Source organism: Lissotriton vulgaris, chromosome 11, assembly GCF_964263255.1.
Source record: "Lissotriton vulgaris chromosome 11, aLisVul1.2, whole genome shotgun sequence".
NCBI classification, from domain to species: Eukaryota; Metazoa; Chordata; class Amphibia; order Caudata; family Salamandridae; genus Lissotriton; species Lissotriton vulgaris.
Window position 1 is genome coordinate 555,698,656 of NC_141699.1, and position 21,458 is coordinate 555,720,113.

Here is a 21,458-nt window from a genome sequence, read left to right on the forward strand (position 1 = left end):
GAGCTTCAGGCAGTGCTGGGTCATCCAACCTGCCAGAGCCTGCATGCAAGATTTAAAGTTATTTGCAGAGATGGAGGGGGCTTGGGATAGGGAGATGAGAAGTTGGGTATCGTCGGCATATGAAACTAATTCAATGCCGAACGATAGGACCACTTCCGCCAAGGGGGCCATGTACAGGTTGAACAGGGTAGGGCTCAGGGCCGAGCCCTGAGGTACCCCCTGTTCTAAGGCAATGCTTTCAGAGAGATAAGTGCCTCTCTGAACCTGGAAGCAACGATTAGTGAGGAAGGCTTTCAACCAGCCCAATGCTTCCTGGGTGACCCCGGCTTTGTTCAGACACTGTAGCAAGATGGAGTGTGCCACAGTGTCGAACGCAGCACTAAGGTCCAGCATTATTAATGCCATGGTCTGTCCTTCATCTGCACCTGCCCGTAGGGTTTCGGTCGCTCTCAGAAGGGCGGTTTTGGTGGAATAACCTGACCTAAACCCTGATTGGGAGTTGTGGAAGGCATTGTTAGACTCTAGATGGGCCATGAGTTGGCTGTTAGCTATTTTCTAGGCCACCTTCGCCAGATAAGGTAGTAGCGAGATGGGCCGTAGGTTTTCCAGGATGTCTTGACTGATGTTAGGTTTTTTCTTTATTGGTAATACAATGGCTTTCTTCCATTCCATAGGGAGGGTAGCTGTGGAAAAGGAAAGTTGGAGGATGTGTCTGAAGTGTCGTTCTAGGACCTTCAGGCTAGCTGCTAGTATCTTGGGGGGGCAGGGTCCCGGGGCGATCCAGATTTAATGTTTTTACAGATACTAGTTAAGGTTGTAGTGTGGGGAACAGAGAAACTGGTAAGGCATTTCTTATCATGAATGAGCTCCAAATTTTCAGTGAAGTCAGAGCCCGATGGCAACTCAGTGGAGAAATTAGAGTAGATAGTAGTGATTTTACTGGCAAAGTATTTGGCAATATTATTACATGTTTCAACAGAATCATTGTGGGCATTGCTCACGTTGGTAACCACCGAGATTTCTTTAAAAATTTTAAAAAGCTCCTTAGAGGAGTTTTCTGCTTCACCAATACGGGTCTTGTAATGTAGTGCTTTGGCGGAGCGGATACGTTTGTAGTATCTCGCTTGCTCTTTCTTATAGTGGTCTTTAGCTGTGGGGCAGAAATTGACACGCCATTCGCGTTCCAATCTTTTACAAGCAGATTTAGCATCTTGCAGTTCAGATGTAAACCATGGGGATGGTTTTCTCAGTTTCTTATTAGCCACTGACCTACGGATGGGAGCGGTCTCATCAAGGGCAGTTAGGACACAATTTTTTAGGCAAGTATAGGCGGTCTCACAGTCGGAACCTCTAGGAGGTCCAGCCGTTTCAAGCTTGTCGATAAAAGTGTCTAGGTTAAAATTTTTCCACTTGCGACTTTGGTAGGTCTGCATGTTATCGTTCTTAGTTTCAGTCTCGGGCACTAGTATATGTAGGGGAATTACATAGTGGTCGGACCAGGGAACGGGAATTGGAGGAAGCACTTCTACTCCATTCCAGTTACCAAATACGGGGTCGAGCAGGTGACCTTGTCTGTGAGTAGGGTTCTGGTTTTTAAGATCTAACTGCAAGGAAAGTAGCTCTGCTTTTATGCAGGCGGCGTCTTTGTCCCCGACGTCGTCGAAATGTATGTTCATGTTGCCAAGTACCAGGAGTCTAGATTTCCTTAAGGCGAGATGTGCTGTAGCCTCTATTAGGCTAGCGGTAAAGTCAAACAGTCTGCCCGGGGGTCTATATAAGAGAATGCCAGATAGGGAGTGTTTAGGACCCAGTGCGATAGTGAAAGAAGCTGCTTCGCAGTGATCAATAGTCAGGGGAGATAAGGAGCATTCCAGTGGGGCTCTAACAGCAATGGCTATTCCTCCGCCCCTACCATCCTGCCTATCGAGCCTGGCGAGGGAGTAACCTGGAGGCAACGCCTCGATGATATCAGGGTCAGAGTGTTCGCCAAGCCAGGTTTCGGTTAGTAATAAGATCTCAAGTGCTTCATCCTCAAGTAGGTGATATATTTGGATGCAGTGTTTGCTGAGAGATCGGCAGTTAAGCAGTGCTGCTTTTAGCACCCCGTACTAGCGACCAGACTGTTGCAGTATATTCCTGGATTGGTCCACAATGACCAGTCCGGATTTATTCCCATGCGCAACACTACAATAAATATTCGGAGACTTATACGCCTGCTGGACGATCCACTACCGGGAGCACAGACGCCCTTGGTATTATCAATAGACAGAGAAGGCATTCGATAGTTTGGACTGGGAGTACCTATCCAAGGTCATGCAACGATTTGGCCTTGGCGACGGTTACATCTACTGGACGAGAGTGCTGTACGCATCAGCGGTGGCGAGGGTGCGGGTGGGCTCCGCCGTATCGCACCAATATCCGGTGGGCCGGGGTACTCGACAGGGTTGCTCCCTGTCCCCCCTGCTGTTCGCCCTAGCAATAGAACCCTTAGCGGCTGAGTCCAGGACGGGGAAACATTATAGGGGTATAGTCAGCAGGAGGGGTCCACAGTTTATCTCGCTGTACGCAGACGACCTCCTGATATTCCTTGAGAATGTGGGAGAGGCCCTGGGGGATGCAGAGAGACTCCTCTCGCTCTTTGGCAGGCTCTCAGGTCTAAAAGTCAATTGGTCCAAGACCTGCCTATTCCCTCTGCGACAGGGAGAGATACGTCCCGCCAACCGCCCACTGCTCAATTGGGAGCCCACCTGTCTAAAATATCTCGGGGTGCACCTGTACCACATGGCAGCGGATATGTTGGAGGGCAATGTGGGCCGATGCATGCGAGCACTTAAAGGAAGCATATCTTTTTGGGCCACCCTCCCGCTGTCGGTAACTGGTCGCATTTCTCTGTTAAAAATGATCGCTTTACCGCGCCTTCTCTATTACTACCGCACGCTCCCTGTGTGGATACCCGGATCTATTTTCAGACAACTGAAATCGCAATTGACATAGTTTCTCTGGGGTAAGGGCAGGCGCAGGATTGAATTAGCTACGCTTCCTCGCCCGAAGGACAAGGGTGGCCTAGTGGTCCCGACTTCGAGCTTTACTATCTAGCCGCACAATTGCATGTCTTCACGCAGGAAGTGGCGAGAGTGTTCTGAGGCCCGGAACACGAGAGGGATGGAGGCACCCCACGCCATGTCTTGGCTTGGCTTATATCACATTGCAGCAAAAGCTCTCCCTCAGAGACTTGTCTCTGGAGGAGCAGACGTTCAGACTCTGCTGGAACCGCTCGCAGCGCCGAGCGGGTGTGCGTCATCCGTACGCACCTGAGATACCGTTGGGAATGGTGACGGCGCTCCCCCACGGTGGGGACTGGTCGCGATTACAGGTTTGGGAGGACGCGGGGCTGCAAATGATTGGCGCAGGCCTTTGTACTGGGGTGAATGTAAGACATTGTTCTGCATTCTGTCCATCAACTGTGTTTTTTGCACTTTTCACCCCGAGTGGGCTGGGTATGCTCAGACGTGAGTCCCAGGCTCTCCACATCACTGGAGTCAAGCTATCCAGGCTGAAGAAGGCTGATAGCCAGAAACCGGTCCTTGGATGCTTGATTCCGGTCTAGGAAAGACATGGCTTGGTAGTTCGGGCTGGACTGTTCCCATGAGGCTCAGGGTCAAGGCTGATTTGCATATAGCCAGTGTCTGACCTAGGGTGGTGTGGAGTGCAAAAAAACGATGGATTTAGGCCCAGATCTTTGTACTGGGGTGAATGTAAGACATTGTTCTGCATTCTGTCCATCAACTGTGTTTTTTGCAATTTTCACCCCGACTGGGCTGGGTATGCTCAGACATGAGTCCCAGGCTCTCCACATCACTGGAGTCAAGCTATCCAGGCTGAAGAAGGCTGATAGCCAGAAACCGGTCCTTGGATGCTTGATTCCGGTCTAGGAAAGACATGGCTTGGTAGTTCGGGCTGGACTGTTCCCATGAGGCACAGGGTCAAGGCTGATTTGCATATAGCCAGTGTCTGACCAATGGTGGTGTGGAGTGCAAAAAAACGATGGATTTAGGCCCAGATCTTTGTACTGGGGTGAATGTAAGACATTGTTCTGCATTCTGCCCATCAACTGTGTTTTTTGCAATTTTCACCCCGAGTGGGCTGGGTATGCTCAGACGTGAGTCCCAGGCTCTCCACATCACTGGAGTCAAGCTATCCAGGCTGAAGAAGGCTGATAGCCAGAAACCGGTCCTTGGATGCTTGATTCCGGTCTAGGAAAGACATGGCTTGGTAGTTCGGGCTGGACTGTTCCCATGAGGCTCAGGGTCAAGGCTGGTTTGCATATAGCCAGTGCCTGACCTAGGGTGGCGTGGAGTGCAAAAAAACGATGGATTTAGGCCCAGATCTTTGTACTGGGGTGAATGTAAGACATTGTTCTGCATTCTGTCCATCAACTGTGTTTTTTGCAATTTTCACCCCGAGTGGGCTGGGTATGCTCAGACGTGAGTCCCAGGCTCTCCACATCACTGGAGTCAAGCTATCCAGGCTGAAGAAGGCTGATAGCCAGAAACCGGTCCTTGGATGCTTGATTCCGGTCTAGGAAAGACATGGCTTGGTAGTTTGGGCTGGACTGTTCCCATGAGGCACAGGGTCAAGGCTGATTTGCATATAGCCAGTGGAGTGCAAACAAACGCTGGATTTAGTCCCAGATCTTTGTACTGGGGTGACTAAGACTTTGTTCTGCATTCTGTCCATCAACTGTGTTTTTTGCAAATGATTGGCGACATGTACGAAGATGGAGTGCTAATACCGTACCAGACTTTACAAGACCGCTTCGACCTGCCGAGGGGGTGCTACTTGCTGCTGCCGGGGACCAGGGCCAGGCAGGCACACTGGAAGGAAGGGCTCTTGGAACCCACAACATCCATGGCCAGCCAATATACCATGATGGCAGCAGGCACTTATAAGGCGGTAACATGCCTCTACTCTAGGATGCTGCGGGAGACTTTACAGCCCTTGACCGTATTGAAAGCTAAATGGGAATCGGATCTCAATACGGAGATCCCCGACACGACCTGGGCGCAAATAGTGCGGCGAGCACGAAAGAGTACGAGAAATGCACGCTTCCAGTTAATACACTTTTATGTTCTCCATAGAGCCTATCTAACACCTGGTAAAATTGGGAAATATTTTGGAGTGGCTGACGCGGCATGCCCCAGATGCACTGCGGGGGGGGGAGTGGAACTGGTCCACATGCTATGGGATTGTTCTCACCTGCGAGAATACTGGCAGGAGATTGGCGAGACACTCAACGAAGTAACAGACAGAGGGTTATAATAGGATAAGGCTATTAGTATATTGCATTGGTTCCCTCACACACCTAAAAATAAGATCACAAGTAAATGTATTGATATGGGCCTTCTCTTGGCCGAAAGAGAAATAACGAGGATCTGGAAATCAAGAACGGGCCCTACATACAGGTGGTGGGTTAATGAGATCCTGAAATGGGCAGCTAGTGAAAGTACACTCCGATATCAACTGGCTCGCCGTAAATCAGATGACAAAGCACTGGATGCAGCAGCTGCGTGGGAAGCACTAGTACAGGCCTTGCGAGACAGCGCGTCACTAGAAGAAGAGGGTACTCCCAACTTTGACGCTAAAACTCCCAAAAACACACGGGATACATCTCTTACTTAGACACTTATTTACTCCTGACTACATTCATGGATACAGACTAACCGAGAGCTCAGGCGTAGGTGGTGGGACTAGTGGGGGGGTGGGTGGGGAGTTGGATTGTTAAGTAGATCCGGGGGGGGGAGTTCGAGGGGGGAGAAAAATAAAAGCGGACGAGTGGATTCCTTGCGAAACAGCTGCAACTGTTACTGCACTAATGGGATTGTGGTTTTATTGCTTGACGCCGCCCGACCTCCGGGTTGTGGGCTTAAAGGCCGTGTACGAAAGTAAACGAATGATGAGGGGCGCGGACGTCAGGAGAGCGATGCCTACACACATGTACCCTGTATATCATAAGTCTGCAATAAAAAAACTGTTGCTAAAAAAGAAAATGGTGGATGTGTGGCACACAAATGATTAAATGGATTCAATATGAGACAGGAGTATGATTACTGGTACCAGTGGGATATGATATTGCCTGCACTACTCTGAGAATCAAGTTTGGAAGGGGATTACCTGACCCAGTTTGCACAGCCATAGGTCGGACCCCAGGAACCATTAGCAAATTATCCCAAGCACCACGGTTGTCACCTCAGAACAGGCTGCCTGCCACTCTTTTTTGGTTGTAACACAGTTTTATTATGATGGTTACTGACAGAAGTCCAGTGAAGAGTGAGTTGCCTTAATGTATAAGGAGCAGGAACATTGGCAGGAAAATTATACTCATCATTTAGTGTGAAAAAGGTTCATATTGTGAGCAATCGGGAGGAACAAGACACTTTCTGTTTTTACGGCTTAAGGCATCTTTCTGGTAGAAGGTGACAGAGGTTTCTATGAGCTTCTGAATGAGATATGGATTTTCCCATAATGAATGACCAGAAGAAAGGGTATAGAGATGGTAAAGGGAATCCTTAGGGAAGGTTGTAGTCATGAAATTAAGTCAATGAAGTCACTGGATTCCCTTTCAATAGGTTTAGGCAGCTGGGTGTACTAGAGATACAAGTAAAACTGAATGAGAAAAACTTAGATGAAAGTTCCAAATGATTCCCAACAGGGCAATTGGGTGAATGTTGGAGATGTGGGAGTCGGGAACCTTAAGGAACACCAGGATGGTCTTCAATTGTGGACGAGGAAGACTGACTTTTTACATAATTAGAGTGTCCGAGAAAAGACGAGATGAACCAGTTTAGAGTTTTTCAAGTGATACAGAGAAAAAGACGGACACATCAAGAAGTAAATAAGTAAAATGGTATAAAGGTCACTGATTGACTCAAGAGGAGCAAGAGGGATGGGCTGCCTGTTTCTAAGATCCAATGAGGTGCTGATACATACCAATGCCACCTTCATTGTTCGATATTGCAAGCATGCTCGCCAGCCTGACAGGGATGCATACAGAATGACTGACAGGTGAGAATTTGGGTTCTGAAAAAGAAGGAACTTATTTAAATTCAATTTCCCTGAAAATTGGGGGGGTGCAGCACAAGATGATCCTTCTTCTGTAAACCTTGCTTCCACTGCAAATCTAACACATCCCATATTGTATGCATGAGCTGGCTGCAATAACAGATCACAATTATTCTAGAAAACACAGCAATATGTAGTGCAGTAATTGTGTCATAGAATACCAAAATAATTTGTTTACTTTATTTAAACTGCAGAAAGATTTGTCACACTTTCAAGAGAAGGCATGCCTAAAACCACAGGACTGTTGAAATGTTTTCCAGAAATTAATGTGATTACTGTGAATCCTGGATATAGCAGGAATATAAACTTCATACTAAATGGCTAATTCCTTGTGTGATGTTTTTAATGGCCAAACTACAAAGTATGGTTGGAAACTGTTTCCCTAGTATCTCTGATGAAAGGCCAATAGACCAAGATATCTGGTTAAGAAATTGGGGCACTGACCAAAGGGAAAATAACAGAACCTGAACTGAAATGTGAAAATAAATTATTTTAAATGCAACACGCAGTGGGTCATCCCTTCCCTTCTGTAGGTAAAGGGTAACAATCCTGATCTTTTTCTTTTGCTAATTTTATACAAGGCCTTTCCATGCAGAAGAGGCTTCAATCCCAATCATCTTTTTGACTATAATGCATGTTGCTTACAATGGTTTACTTCTGTGGATTATATTGCTCACTTTGAAGCAGTTTTTTCACCTGCTTTTGCAGAATACAATAATGTGTTCTGAATGCATTGGTGAAAGCAAAAATCGTTTTTTGACACATTCCCTGGTATGACCGAGTTGAAGAATATCTAACATCCACTTGTCCATAGTCAGGGATTCCAAAACAAGGTTGAGTTAAAAGAAATCCTCACTCTCACAAGATGGTATGGAGAACATTATAGGAGTTCATCGTGCTTTGCTACTGATGCTGATCACCCTGTGTTCCTTCTGAATCTTTGATAAAAATGTCAGGCTTGTAGAACTCCCTGATTTATAAGTGGAGGATTCAGAAGGATAGCTGTATTCTTCCAGGATGTGAGTCTTGAAAAGAATAGATGGTGCTGCATGGGTTTAAAACCCCATAGTCCTCGATGTACCACTGTGCTTATTTTTTTTATGTACATCATTTAATCTTTGGGCATACCAAATAGGCCCGGTCCATCTTAACTTTAATTAGTCTGAGTGAGCTCTATTTGTTTGCATAGGACAGAATAGTGCTGTCTGCTATCTGTCAATATCCTACATCTGCCAGATCCTCTGTGAACATAACAGAGTGGTTACAGATGAGCTGTGTGGAAAAGACTTTGCTTTTGCTTTGCTGTTCGGCAACGGACACAGAGTACGACAGTTCATGCTCTTCCGTGTGTCTATCATATATGTCACAGTAGAGAGCACATTTAATCATTTAAACATAGGAGATGTGGCTGTAGTCACTATCCAATACCACACATTTTCTTCACTCCTCTTCAGGAAGGATGGAAGCAAAGCACAAGAACCGTATCTCTTTAACAAATGTGGATATCATCCTGGACCATGGTTTGTTAGGTCTGATCATAGTTTTTAGCATTGAGAATAGATTATTAGAAAAAAGACAATTTACAAAAACCTATTTACCTACTTCAACATTTCTTTTTCTGAACCCAGTTTCTGAATAGAGATCTATGTACCCGCCTTGTCCCTCATGAAGTTATGTAAATTAAATATGCCCTTCATTCAAGTGCAGTCCATACAAGCAGAATAAGTGCGTCCAGACAGAACACAATCCTACTGATCTTTAACACTCTGCTGTCATTAAAAGTGCATCTTTTAATTCTGATCCCAGCATGTGGGCTTAGATCCCTTGTCAGCCAATCCTACTCGTTAATCTGCACACTTTTGTCCTACTTTGTCAATATGTATGCGAGACCCTGATGAAAGCTATACTACAGATCTTCATTCAAGGTCTGTGGTAAAAAAAACTGTAGTGTTTTAAGATTTCTCTGATGGCATTGACGGTCTTCAGGAAACACTGAAAGCTACGTTCAAGTTTTGATGAAACCAGCAAATACTGAATAAATTTGAAGAAAGATTTCAATTTTTGTAAAATGTGAGATAATTTAGAAATAATTTTGTCCGCTCTAATGCTCCTGGTCATGTCAGACTAACTTGAATGGAAGCATCCAAATGTTAAGAGACCTTGCTGGGAAAGACCCCAATGGACAGTCTCATATTTAGCAGCACTATTTATAAAGAGCCATTAACTGCAATCACCCAAATGCCTAAGACCAAGGCAGTGTTGAAGCCTCCCAGCGCAAGGAAAGGAGCAGCCTATCTGCTCTGTCTAGCCTGGTTCCCCTATGAAGAAGAGGGGAAAACTAAGGATACCAGAGCTCTTGCTACCAAGTTAAGACTGCCCTTTTGGAATTAAGAGACAGGAACTTCAGAAATTATTATTAACAAAAGTCAACTAGCTCACAATTATTATGTCACTTTGAACTAAACATGGGTTTAGGTTAGTGTAGGGTCATTAGACTTCTAGACTGCGCCAATCGTAACATAACAAATCTTTCTCTATGCAGTGAGCTAGACAACTAACTGTAGAAAATCAAGATACTGACATTGTTCTGATTCCTGAAGCATGAACAAAAAGAAAATGAAGCAGTCTTTTTCTACTGCTCTTTTTGGACATTGATTACAAGTGCTGGAGAAGCCAATTCTTCAACAGAACGCTGTGACGAGTGGGGTACTTTACCATTTACTTTCTTACTGCTGAGTGTCAAGTACCTAAATGTCTTTGTGACCTAGTGGCAGCAGATGCCCAAGGAGAATACTATAGAGTAATTCAGGTAAACCTCAAAGTAAGAGCAACTGTCCACCTTTGCCAGTAGGCCTGGCTTTGTTCAGTGTTAGACACTTTTGCCTAAAGACCCAGGTCTACTCTGAAGAAATCAAAGTCTACAAAACACCCATTTTTAAATTCACAAAATATAGCATCCAGTACTTCTGAGAGCATCTGATATTCTTCGGATGACTGGGACCACATGCCAATATTGATCCAGGGAAGGTGCAACTTGCCCAGTCTTTCCCAGTACAATTTTTGCAGACATATCCATCACAAACTGTTTAAACCCCCGCATAAGACCGTAAAATCCTGCTGAGCAAGAGTTCTAAACATAGTTTTACAGATTTAAAAATACGACACAAGGACTAAACTAATTGCAGCACAAAAAACGCAGATTTTGCATAAAATGTGCTTAAGTAAAAAAAGGTGCACCAAATTACAGTGGTGCTGTCATTCGAGTCTGCTGCAGATTGAAGCCAAAGTACCTTAAAATTGTTAAATCTAAACTGTGTCTTCCACTTGGACGTTGGTGCTGTGAGCACTAATGACCTAAACTAGACAGGCATTTGTTCTCTGGACACAATCAAATGAGGATAAGATGGGTAAAATAGTATTGTGTTCCTTTTAAGCAGCATTTCTGATTCTATTGAGCAAAATATTTATGCATTCTCAGATGCAAGCACAAAAACAATGAAAGGTGGGCGGGCTGTCTCAAACGTATTTGAGTATTTCCCTCAGGGTTCACTCCTGGAGAGCTCTTACGTCTATGTGTGCACACAAACACAAATTTGGCTTGGAATTGTTTCCTCATTCATTTTCTAGGTTATAGAACTGACCAATTATCATATAATCATCTCAAAACAAGCCCCTTGTCAAACTTCCTTACCTTCAGGATGTTGCCTCAAATGGCTGAAGGAGCATTCTTTATCTGCCTCGGCACAATGCCTCTAAAATCAGGTTTGGCTTCATTAGAGTGTGTATCCCATCATGGCAGAATTAGTGAATTTCCAACTCCTAACTGGTTCACCGTCATGCTTAACTTGCCAGAGCATAATATGAGATATTGCATTGGGCACAGGTATTAAGATGCATATGACCATTCGCTGTATCTAAATCACAGGGTGACCTGAGACTAGCATATTTTCTTTGCAAACATTTAAAAGCCTAGTTCATCAATTCTGGGCTTCAAGACGTCATTGTTCCCAGTACCAGCGCACAACTTGATGCAACTGTCTCTAACTAATGGTAAACTGGAGAGTCCTTTCTATGTACATTGTATTTAGAAAGCTTACTGCTTATCTGACATAGCAGACACTCAGATGGTCTACATCACTGTTTCTCAACTCAAATGGTGGACCATAACCAGCACCACATTTAAAAAAGCATCAGAGTTGCAGCACCACATTTAAAAAAGCATCAGAGTTGCAGAAGTTACATAATGGATTGAGACCTCTTAGTAAATTGTAGCACAGTATATTGAGGATAAGGTGATGCTACAATAGCCTTTAAAAAGTGATTTTGTTTCAATCGTAAGCACAATGTGTAGCACAGAAGTCCTCAAGTGTTATAAGTATGGATTCTGTATGCTCCACCTTTGATATGAAGTGAAACGCCCTAATCCATCTTGAAACTATTCTGAACTCCGCCTAGTCTAAGACCAGTGGGGCTTCTTACCTTCCAACGTGTCATCCCCGTCTGAGATGAGCTCGTCGTCTGAACAGATGTTTAGAATGTTTACCAGCATCTCAGTCACTGCAGAAAAAAAGATGACATAATGACTTGGTGGAAGACGAAGTGTACAGACATTATTTAACTATAACAGAACAGAGCCTATGGAATGCCGCATCATGAGAGCGAACAGGACATATGTCAAGATGGTGCAAGGAAGGATAACTAGAAGAGGTTGAAAATAATGTTTAAATCAGAAGTGATAAAGACTTCTATGTGAATTGTTATGTACAATATGCCACTAGTAGTGTACACTAAGCCTATGAATATTGTAATTTATCAATTTAGAGCCATTTACTCACCTTATGTCCTTCATCACAATCTGCTGGAACACAATCTGCAGCTACCTAGTGAATGTTCATGGGAAGTTATCAGATTTAGGTGCCTAGATTATAGTTCTCCTCGCTTTATACTAATGGAATGTTTTGTCTTGTGCAACAGTAGATGAAGCACATTTGCATAGCACTGGCCAGTCCTTTGAATTTCGGAAGCCTGGGAACAAAAGTTAGGTCAACCAGCCCAAGCTGCAGGTTTCCAGGGCATACTCAATAACAAAATCAAAAGATTCATATAAAACGAGAGTGTGTATGGCAAGTTAATCATTTTGAGCTGAGAAAGAGGACTTCATAATGGGAGTACATAAATCACTATAAAGAAGCCTGGGAACAAAAGTTAGGTCAACCAGCCCAAGCTGCAGGTTTCCAGGGCATACTCAACAACAAAATCAAAAGATTCATATAAAACGAGAGTGTGTATGGCAAGTTAATCATTTTGAGCTGAGAAAGAGGACTTCATAATGGGAGTACATAAATCACTATAAAGAGTAGTATATTAACTGCAGTTCTCTAGTTGAAGTTCTAAATTTGCTCCGTACACATTTCTTTAGTAGACCATTCACATCTTTAGTACTTTTTCCAAACATACTGTAATTGGGTGGGTGCCCAAGCCTACACAGCGCATATATATATATATATATATATATATATATATATATATATATAGAAATATATATATATATATAGAAATATATATATATATAGAAATATATATATATATATATATATATATATATATATATATATATATATATATATATATATATATATATATATATAAATATATATATATATATATATATATAGAAAAAAACTCCCTCGAAGAAAGAGCAGAGGCCACACAGGGGAAGTTTCGGAGCCAGCATTTATTCACAGTTCACACAGCATGGCAAATGCATTTCAGCGTAGTAGCCTTCTTCAGCGCCCGGAGTGAAATCAGGAAACAGGTTCACAATCACGGGTTTAAAATACCCTGCCCGTCCTGATAGGTGTTCAGATGCTCCTCCCCCAGGTGAGTCACTTGCGCTGATACCTGATGTGGGCCGCCCAGTGGCAGGCGCCTACATGTCCCAAAATGCAATGTTCTTGTTGGGGAGGTATTGCGAGGGGAACAGCAACGTAATTAAGCACAGCCACTCCAAAAGTCCGTGTTTGTGCGAATTCTGCTTTCTCCTCCGGTCCCCACGCTGCATATATATATGAGACTTACAAGCAAGAAATTTGAACTTTTCCAGTATTTGAGCTTTCAGACCCATACAAGTACCAAGACTTCTTCAACAAGAAATATATGAGCATGCCAAAGCTATATCTGAATGATATCTTTAAAACCTCTTACTCAAGATGTCTCCTGTACAACGTATATGTCCAGGTAGGGATGTATTTTGCACCTGTGCAATACTGACTCTGCTGCTACTTTGCAGATCATGCCTAGTGATGCTTTAAATAGTAAAGCGATCATTTTAACTTATCATTCATAAAAGCAACTGCAGTGATTCTCAGACTGTCCATTTGACTTCAGATAACCACATGTGGTACTATCACAGCATCTTAGAATTTGACAGGCGTGTCCAGCAGCACCAACAAGGCGGTCGCACATAGCGAGAGCTCCGTCACGGCCTAATCAAATCCCTGCAATTATCTAGGTGTTGGCTGATTTTGCAGCTCCCTAGGGGTGCCGAATCTCAAAAGGTATTGCTCAGAAGCTCAAATGGAAAAGCTGCAGAACCGACAGTGTTGAACAAAGAACACGACTCCGCTGCGGAAACCCACATCCTCGCAAATGCAACAATTTGAATTTGAATTTAAAAGTATTTGTTAAGCGCACGTATACCAGGCGGTTTCTTGGCACGGAGGGAAGCAAAACCTGGGAGGCAGAGGAGCGGGGGCTAGGGCGAGAAAGCTTTCAGAAAAATAAAAGTTTTGAGTGCCTTGCGGAACTCAGAATACGAGGGTGTCGATCTGATGGTTGGAGGGAGGGAGTTCCAGAAAGTGGGGCCAAGAACAGAGAATTTCATGCCCCCCAATTTATTCTTCCTGAACCGCGGTACAAAAAGGAGAGACTGGGTGGAAGAGCGCAGTTCTCTAGCGGTACTATAGTTTTTCATTTCCGAGTTCATAAAAGCTGGAGCAGTTCCGGCGCAGGCCTGAAACGTTGTGCATCCCAGCTTAAAGAGAGCCCGCTCTCTGATGGGGAGCCAGTGCAAGGCCTTTACTAGGGGAGTGACATGGTGCGATTTGGAAAGACCATGGATGAGGCGGGCAGCTTGGTTCTGGACCAATTGGAGACGTTGGAGGACATAGGCGGGGACGCCATTGTACAAGATGTTGCCGTAGTCTAGGCGCGATAGAACCATCGCCATCAAGATGAGTTTTAAGGCAGGAAAAGAAAAGAATCTGGAAATATTTCTAATGGTGCGAAGGGTAAATAAACAAGATGAGACCACCATGCTGATCTGGGAGTGCAGAGTGAGATGTTGGTTCAGCGTGATCCCAAGTGTTTTGACTGAGTGGGAGGGTGAAGGGGGGGAAGGGGGGGGGGGGAAGGGGGGGAACCAAGGGAGGGGGGCCAAAACGTGGGTGTCCAGGGACTGGATGTACCGCCGGTAAGAACTAACTCTGTTTTGTCTGGGTTGAGTTTAAGATGGTTAAGGTTCATCCAGTCCCCGATGAAAAGCATAACTGATTGAAAACTGTGAATGGACTGAGGGGAGTGAGAGAGGTTGAAGATGAGCTGGAGGTCATCAGCATAATTAAAAACCGTAACCTCCAGCTGCTGTAAAGCAAAAATGAGGGGAAAGATGTACAAATTAAACAGAAGGGGGGAAAGGGAGGAGCCCTGAGGGACACGGCACTGCACCTTGCGTGGGGAGGCAGAAAAGTCTGCAAGGTGGACGGCCTGAGTGCGGTCTCTCAGAAAAGAAGTGAGCCAAGCAAGGACGGGCCCCCTGACGCCCGCCGCCTCGACACAGGTAAGAAGAATGGAATGGTCAACCGTGTCGAAGGCGGCGGACAAATCAAGGAGGACCAGAGCCTGGGGCCGGTTGACATCCATCCCCTCCCTGAGTTTGTCCATGACTGAAACCACAACTTTCTCGATGGAGTGGAGCAGACGAAAGCCAGCCTGACAGGGGGCTAAACGGCCATTATCCGCGACAAAAGAGCTGAGGACTGTTGTAATGTGGCACTCCAGGATTTTGCCCAGGTAGGGGAGGAGGGAAATGGGACGGTAGTTGGAGAGGGAAGAGGGATCCGCACCGGGTTTTTTCAAAATAGGAATTATTGTTGCCGATTTGTGGTGGTCAGGGACAATGCCTTGTTTGAGGGAGTCGTTGAGGAAAACCAAGGGGGGCAAAAGGCAAGCTAGGAAGATCTCCCTCAATACAAAAGCAGGGCAAACATCGGAGGGGAAACCAGATTTGACCCGAACCAGCAGGGGGGAAAGGGTTTCCCTGGTCAAAGGAGGTATATAATCCAAATGGGATCTGATGGGGAGAGGCTGAGGGACAACAAAGAAAGAGGAAGGCGGTGGTATGTTGGCCTTGATGACTGCAATTTTCTCAATGAAAAAATCATTAAGGGAATCACAAAGAGATTGGGAGGGGGAAGGTTTGAGGGAGGCTCTATCTGACGAGGCCAACTCAGACTCTGGAGAAAATTTCCCTGGGCTGATTTTCAGCTGTGAGAAGTTGGCTTGATGTATGATGTCCACAGTTCTGTGGGCACCTTGTATCAGTCCAAACAATCCCTTATGGTGGTGGTTGTAAAGTCAACCTTATAGACAAGCTATCCTAGGGGTAGCATGGACTAAGCAATCTTAGGCTAAACTCAAGAGGGCATGTGAAGCCAGCTGTTTTACCATATGCAATCTTGTAATATCAAATGAAAGGACACCACACAAGTTATATATTATAAAAATATATGTATTTATTACTAGAATAATCCTTTGTACTCTTTATGAGTGCAGAGGCACAAGAGTTTAAACAAAAGCACAGTTAAACATTCGAAAGTTGCACAATTTTGGAGAGGCCCGGTGGCCACTCAAACCATATACAAAAATAGTGGTATAAGTACCACCTCTTGAACAATGGTAAGGCCTAGGGCGTTGTGAATCGCGGGGACTACTCAGGACTAACAGTGATGAAGTCGGGAGAGGCCCGCGGGACACGGGTGCAGTGCCTAAAGCACACGCTGGCACCAATGCAAAGTCAATGGCGCGTAAAAGTTAAAGAGTTACTGTTTTGGAAGTCTTCCGACTGGAATAGAATTACCCCACTTTAAACTAGGACATTAGAGGTGTAAACCACTACAGGAGCACCAGTGTTAGTTTGTTACCTCACCCACAGGAAGCGGTGCATAGGTGCCAAAGTGTGTCTGTTTTCATCGTGGAGATCTATGGAGCCTGGAGATGAAGATGCTGCTAGCGGCCATGAGAGAAGAGTCCGGTTGGATCCAAGGGTGGATCGAAGATGTAGAGTACCTGAAAGCAGAGGGGACAGAGTCTGGGTCAATAGCCAGTGACCAGGATGGAACCAGGAAGGAATCAGGCGATGTCGGGCGCAATCAGGTGGTTGTCGTGAAGCTTGACTCCGCTGCCACGTGGACTCTGGGGCATCGACGATGACCAGGAGTGGAGCACGAGCTGTCCCACGAAGGCTCTCACTGTCGGCGGTGTCTGCTTCCGGATCGGAGCTAACAGACCCTGGCAAATGCAACTCACGCAGGATTCGAAGATCGCTTCTTACTCGGACCAGCAAGGTCAGAGCGGTGGCTCCTTTTTAGGGGAGCGAGGGCCAGTCTGGAGCAACCAGACTAGCAGTGTAAATCGTAAGGTTCGTCGGTTCTGGGGCCACTAGCCAACGGGCAAGTGACCGAACCAACGTATCGAGCAGGAAAATGCAAAAGGGCCCCACGCAGCACTCGATGAGTGTGGAGGGGAGATCTTCGGTGCACAAGCTGCTCGGGGCTGGGGCTTCTCAAACCCTAATGCACAGCTTCGAGGGTGCCTCAGAAGCTACATGGTCAGCACTTCGCAGTCTTTCAAAGATGGCCGGCTCCACGCTTCACGTCGCCTCCACGGGTCTCAGATTCGCTGGGACTGTGGATCGGGCTGTTAGAAGTCAGGGAAGCTGGGTCTTGTTGATCTCTGTCGCTCGAGTTCCGGCGGGAACTGCAACAAAGCAAACCGTTGGGCGCTGGATGGTGCCTGTTTGCACAGGGTGGTAACTCCTTGACCACAAGGGAGATTCTTCAGTCTTGCACGTTGAGTGGGATGTCGAAGGGTCCAGAGTTCTGTATCAAAGTTTCGTTCAGGATAATCTAATGCTCCTGGGCACAGCTCCTACCTTTATTCCAAATCAAGGGGCTGGATTACCTGCTAGGTCCCTCCTATGGGTGGAACCCAGGAAGGGGGTGGTTACACCCCTTCCTCTTTGTCCAGTTTCCCGCCAGAGCTGGGATTGGAGTGTCCCAGCACCGGTTTGAACTGGACTATGCATGGGAAGCCTTGTGCTCCCCAGGCAGTGTCTAGTTTCATTCAACCCTCCCTGCTACAATCCACTATCTCCTGTCTGGGGTGGTGTAACACCTCCCTGTGACAGGATATCTATTGTCCAGGCCTCCCCTGCTGGAGTTTCGGTCAGCAGCAGGAGGTCAGACTCGTGTCTGTGGGAACAGCATCCATTTTGTGATGCTGGGGCTTTGGTTAGATTTAACCGCGGTGAAGCAAAGTAACATGTCTTCTCCCTCTAGAAGGGTGGAACGCTACCCCCGTCGCCAGGACTGGCGAGGGGGTAGTATTCCTAAGCGTATGACACCTTACACAACATGTTTTGATAAAGCCAAACCAAAGTTAGCAAGTAACCGCGAGGATTATAATGCACTTAAGAGTATATGGTATGGCAATATCCCGGAACAGCTAAGGGAGTTGGTCCCGACAGCTGCAGACAGGCTCAGCTCATGCTAGAGCAGCATCTCACATAAAACCAAGCAATCTGCCTTCAGGATTGTTAAGGCCTGCCATAGGAGTGACTTATAGGTATATATGTGATTACACAACCTTGCCCCAGCTGAGTGATCAGCCAGTGGTGTCAGTTTGGATAGCCAGCCAGGGGTGGCAAAAGATACGCTGCAGCCCCCCTGGTAGGCCTTGGATACACCTAGGCCCTGGGTACCTATAGTACTCTGTACAGAGGCTGATAAGGTGAACCAATGTCCAATTGGGTATGTACCTAAAGTACATGGATGTGAATTTAGAGAGAGAACAGCAGGCTGTGGGTCTGATTAGCAGGCCCACAGCCACATTATGTCAAAAACCAGTGAAGCAAAAGCAAAAATCTGGGGTGACCATAGGAAAGCAGACCCTACTCTCCTACATCAGCCGAGAGAATTTTGCCCAAAAAGTAGTCCGTCTTGGCAAGGAGGATGGCCTTTTTGTATGTGTTAAGTGTGAGGGAATAATGTGCTTTTAAAGTCTGGCTCGGCCTGGCTCACGACCAATTTTTTCTCCTTAAGGTCATCGGTGAAGCATCTGTTGGCATTGTGGGCACGTCTGACTGTGACGCGTCTCAAGGGAGCCACTTGGTCACACGCCCTAGAGAGCCATTCATTGATGGCAGCTACCCGAGATGAGGGGACAAGCTCCTCTAGGGCGGGACAGGAACCTTGAAGGGAGGAGCAAAGGAGGGCATGTCGACCTTATTCTAATTATGGGCCCAGGTGTTCTTGGGAAAGGAGGGACGTTTGGCGAGGCTAAGGTCCAGGAAAAACGAGATCAAAAAATGATCGGACCAAAGACAGGGCGTGATGATTGGGGTTGTGACCGGGACGTTGAGTGACCAAATTTGGTCCAGGGTATGCCCCCGGACATGGGTGGGTGTGTGGACATGCGACACAAAATTTAAACTGTGAAGGAGGTCGGTGAAATCTTTAGACACTGCGTCTTCCGCGGGGTCGGATGGCCAAAAGTTGAAATCCCCAAGAACTAGAACGGAGGAGTTGTTAACTGCTAACGTAGCGAGCAACTCCTGAAGCCCAGTAATGAAGTGGGGGGTTTAATGGGGGGCGATAGACAAGGACGCAGGTAATAGGGACTTGGAAGGAGGCAGATCGCATCACCAGACAGTCGACTGCCATGATGGCCAGGGAAAAGAGTAATTGGAAATGAAGGCCAGAGCGGACAATCAGGGCGACGCCACCTCCTGCCTTCCCTGCCGCTCGATCGGCCTGCAGGACGTAGTATGAGGAGGGAAGGGCCGTGAGTACATTGGGCAGGGAATCTGGGCATAATCAAGTTTCTATCAGAAACAGAAGGTCGGGTTTGTGGGAGTCAAGAAGCACAAACAGTTCGAGATGGTGCTTGACTGCCGATCTGGTGTTTAAATGAAAGGCCGAGATAGTGGACGCCGAGTTGCGCGCGGAGGGGGGGGGGGGGGGGGGGGGGGGGGTTCGGAGGGGAAGAGGGGGGGTAGTGGAGGCAAGGTGGCTGGGAGGGGGGGGGGCGCGGGGTGGGGCCGGACAAGGCTGAGTTTAACGATTTGGGCGGCGGTTCCAGGGCTGGTGATCCAAGGGCCCTGGTAGGAGCGGAGTTCTTCCGAGGTATAGGTTAAAAACTGGGCATAGTAGGGTGCCCCTTGCTTCGGCAGGCCGCCGGCGCGCCCGCTGCGCGAGCGCATGGTGATGGCCTTAAGAGTGCTTGGGAGCGGGATGTCACTAGCGCTACCCAATGAGGCCAAAGCTAAACTGCCCTACCTGAAATGGCGCCCGAAGCCCCGTCGGCCCGCCGGTACAAGCGGCACTCAGCCGTGCCGGATCGGGACAAGGGGAGCGGGGAGGTGACACAGGAGGCAGGCGACCAGGTAAGAGGAGAAACAAACAAACAGGAGTTTTAAAATCACTACCATTTTAAAAATAAAGAACTGAGGATCGCCACCACACGCAGCCAACAGCTTACGCGAACCCACTGCCACTAGGGTTATTGCGTCCCTGGGAAGACCCCAATGCCACTAGGGTTATTGCGTCCCTGGCAAGACTGGGAAGTAGCTCTCCAGGCAGTAGCTCTGATAATGTCCCTGCAAAAATCAGACAGACTAGTTGATAAGTAACCCGCATTCGGTGGATTACATTTTATGAAAGCCCAGAAACTTAGTGGAATTTTAGGGGTGTCTGATATCTTGAGAAGAGTACATGGTAGCATCCCTGGGAGTGTAATGGTCATCCCCCTCACCATTATCATGAGCCAGTATGGAACCAATGTCCCTGACCCACCTTAATTTTCCGCAACCCCCTCTACCAGAGTGATCCGCCGGAGGAACTGAAGGCAGCGTTCAAACCGCAATTTTGTTTGTTCACAGGTTTAGGCAGTTTGCGGTTGCCAGACCGCTCTTGGAATCGGGAGTTATTACATTGGGTTTGTTGTTCCCTACCCTGGGGTCCTTTATACATAACACAGTCCGGAGATTAAGGTCAAATCGGGATGGTGGGGAGGAAGAGAATACACTTGAAAATTCTGTCCTCCGTGCAGGCAAACATAGGAGAGGTCAAATTATTATCCTGGAATATTCGGGGTATGGGCTCCCCAGTTAAACGCTACATTTTTAAAAATTTCAAACGCCGTAGAGGCATGCATGCAGTGATGGTACAGGAAACACCTGGCAGCCGAGGAAGCCTTTAGGCTCAGCCGTACATGGCAGGGACAACGGTTTGTGACCACATATTCAGCATATGCAATAGGGACCCTTCTGAAGGCTAAGCCGGGCGCTCCCTTCCATGCAACACATAAAATTATCGATCCGGAGAGGCGAGATGTTATAGTGATGGGTAGATTGAAAGGAAGGGAAGTGACACTGGGGACTATATAAGCCCCGAACCAAGAGCAGACACTTCTTGCAACAGCTTTCCAAACCCATTTGGAAGTAGCTGAAGGTCATTTGATCCTGGGTGGGGTTTATAACTGTGTAGCAGACAGACATGGACAGGTCTAACCCCCTACTTTGTGGTACAGAAACATCTGCGACACCTAGGGGTCTCCGAGACTGGATGACCGCGTGCGAACTCCCAGATAGGTGGAAGCTACAAAATCAGCAACAACGGGAATACTCCTTTTACTTTCCACTATATGGTCTGCACACCAGACTAGACATGTTTCTAAGCTCAATGCAACTTTCGTCAGCAATAATGGGGGTAGAATATTTGGAGTGTACCATCTCGGACGACAGTCCAGTACTTCTGAGTTTCTCCCCAACGCCCGAGAGAACTTCAATCCCGGGATGGAGGCTTGATCCCAGCCTACTTGAGGATGACTGCTTTAGACAGCAGCGGTCTACCTCCATTTTAACTTATTTTGAATGAAACCAAGACACTGCTAGCACCTCCCTGACAGAGTGGGACGCCTTTAATGTAGTAATGAGAGGCCACTGTGTGGGACAGACAGTGGGCATGCATCGGGAGATCGACTGAACTCCAGATGCTGGAAGC

The 21,458-nt window shown here is 46.6% G+C and overlaps 1 protein-coding gene across 1 annotated transcript in view; it reads right to left on the reverse strand.

Moving 5' to 3' along the window:
- PPP3CC (protein phosphatase 3 catalytic subunit gamma) overlaps window positions 1-21,458 on the reverse strand; it is a 744,021-nt gene that overhangs the window by 181,469 nt on the left and 541,094 nt on the right. The window contains exon 10 of the mRNA XM_086943633.1: window positions 11,599-11,676. Within this exon, the coding sequence (XP_086799759.1) occupies window positions 11,599-11,676 (78 nt within the window). The remainder of the gene's footprint in view (window positions 1-11,598; window positions 11,677-21,458) is intronic.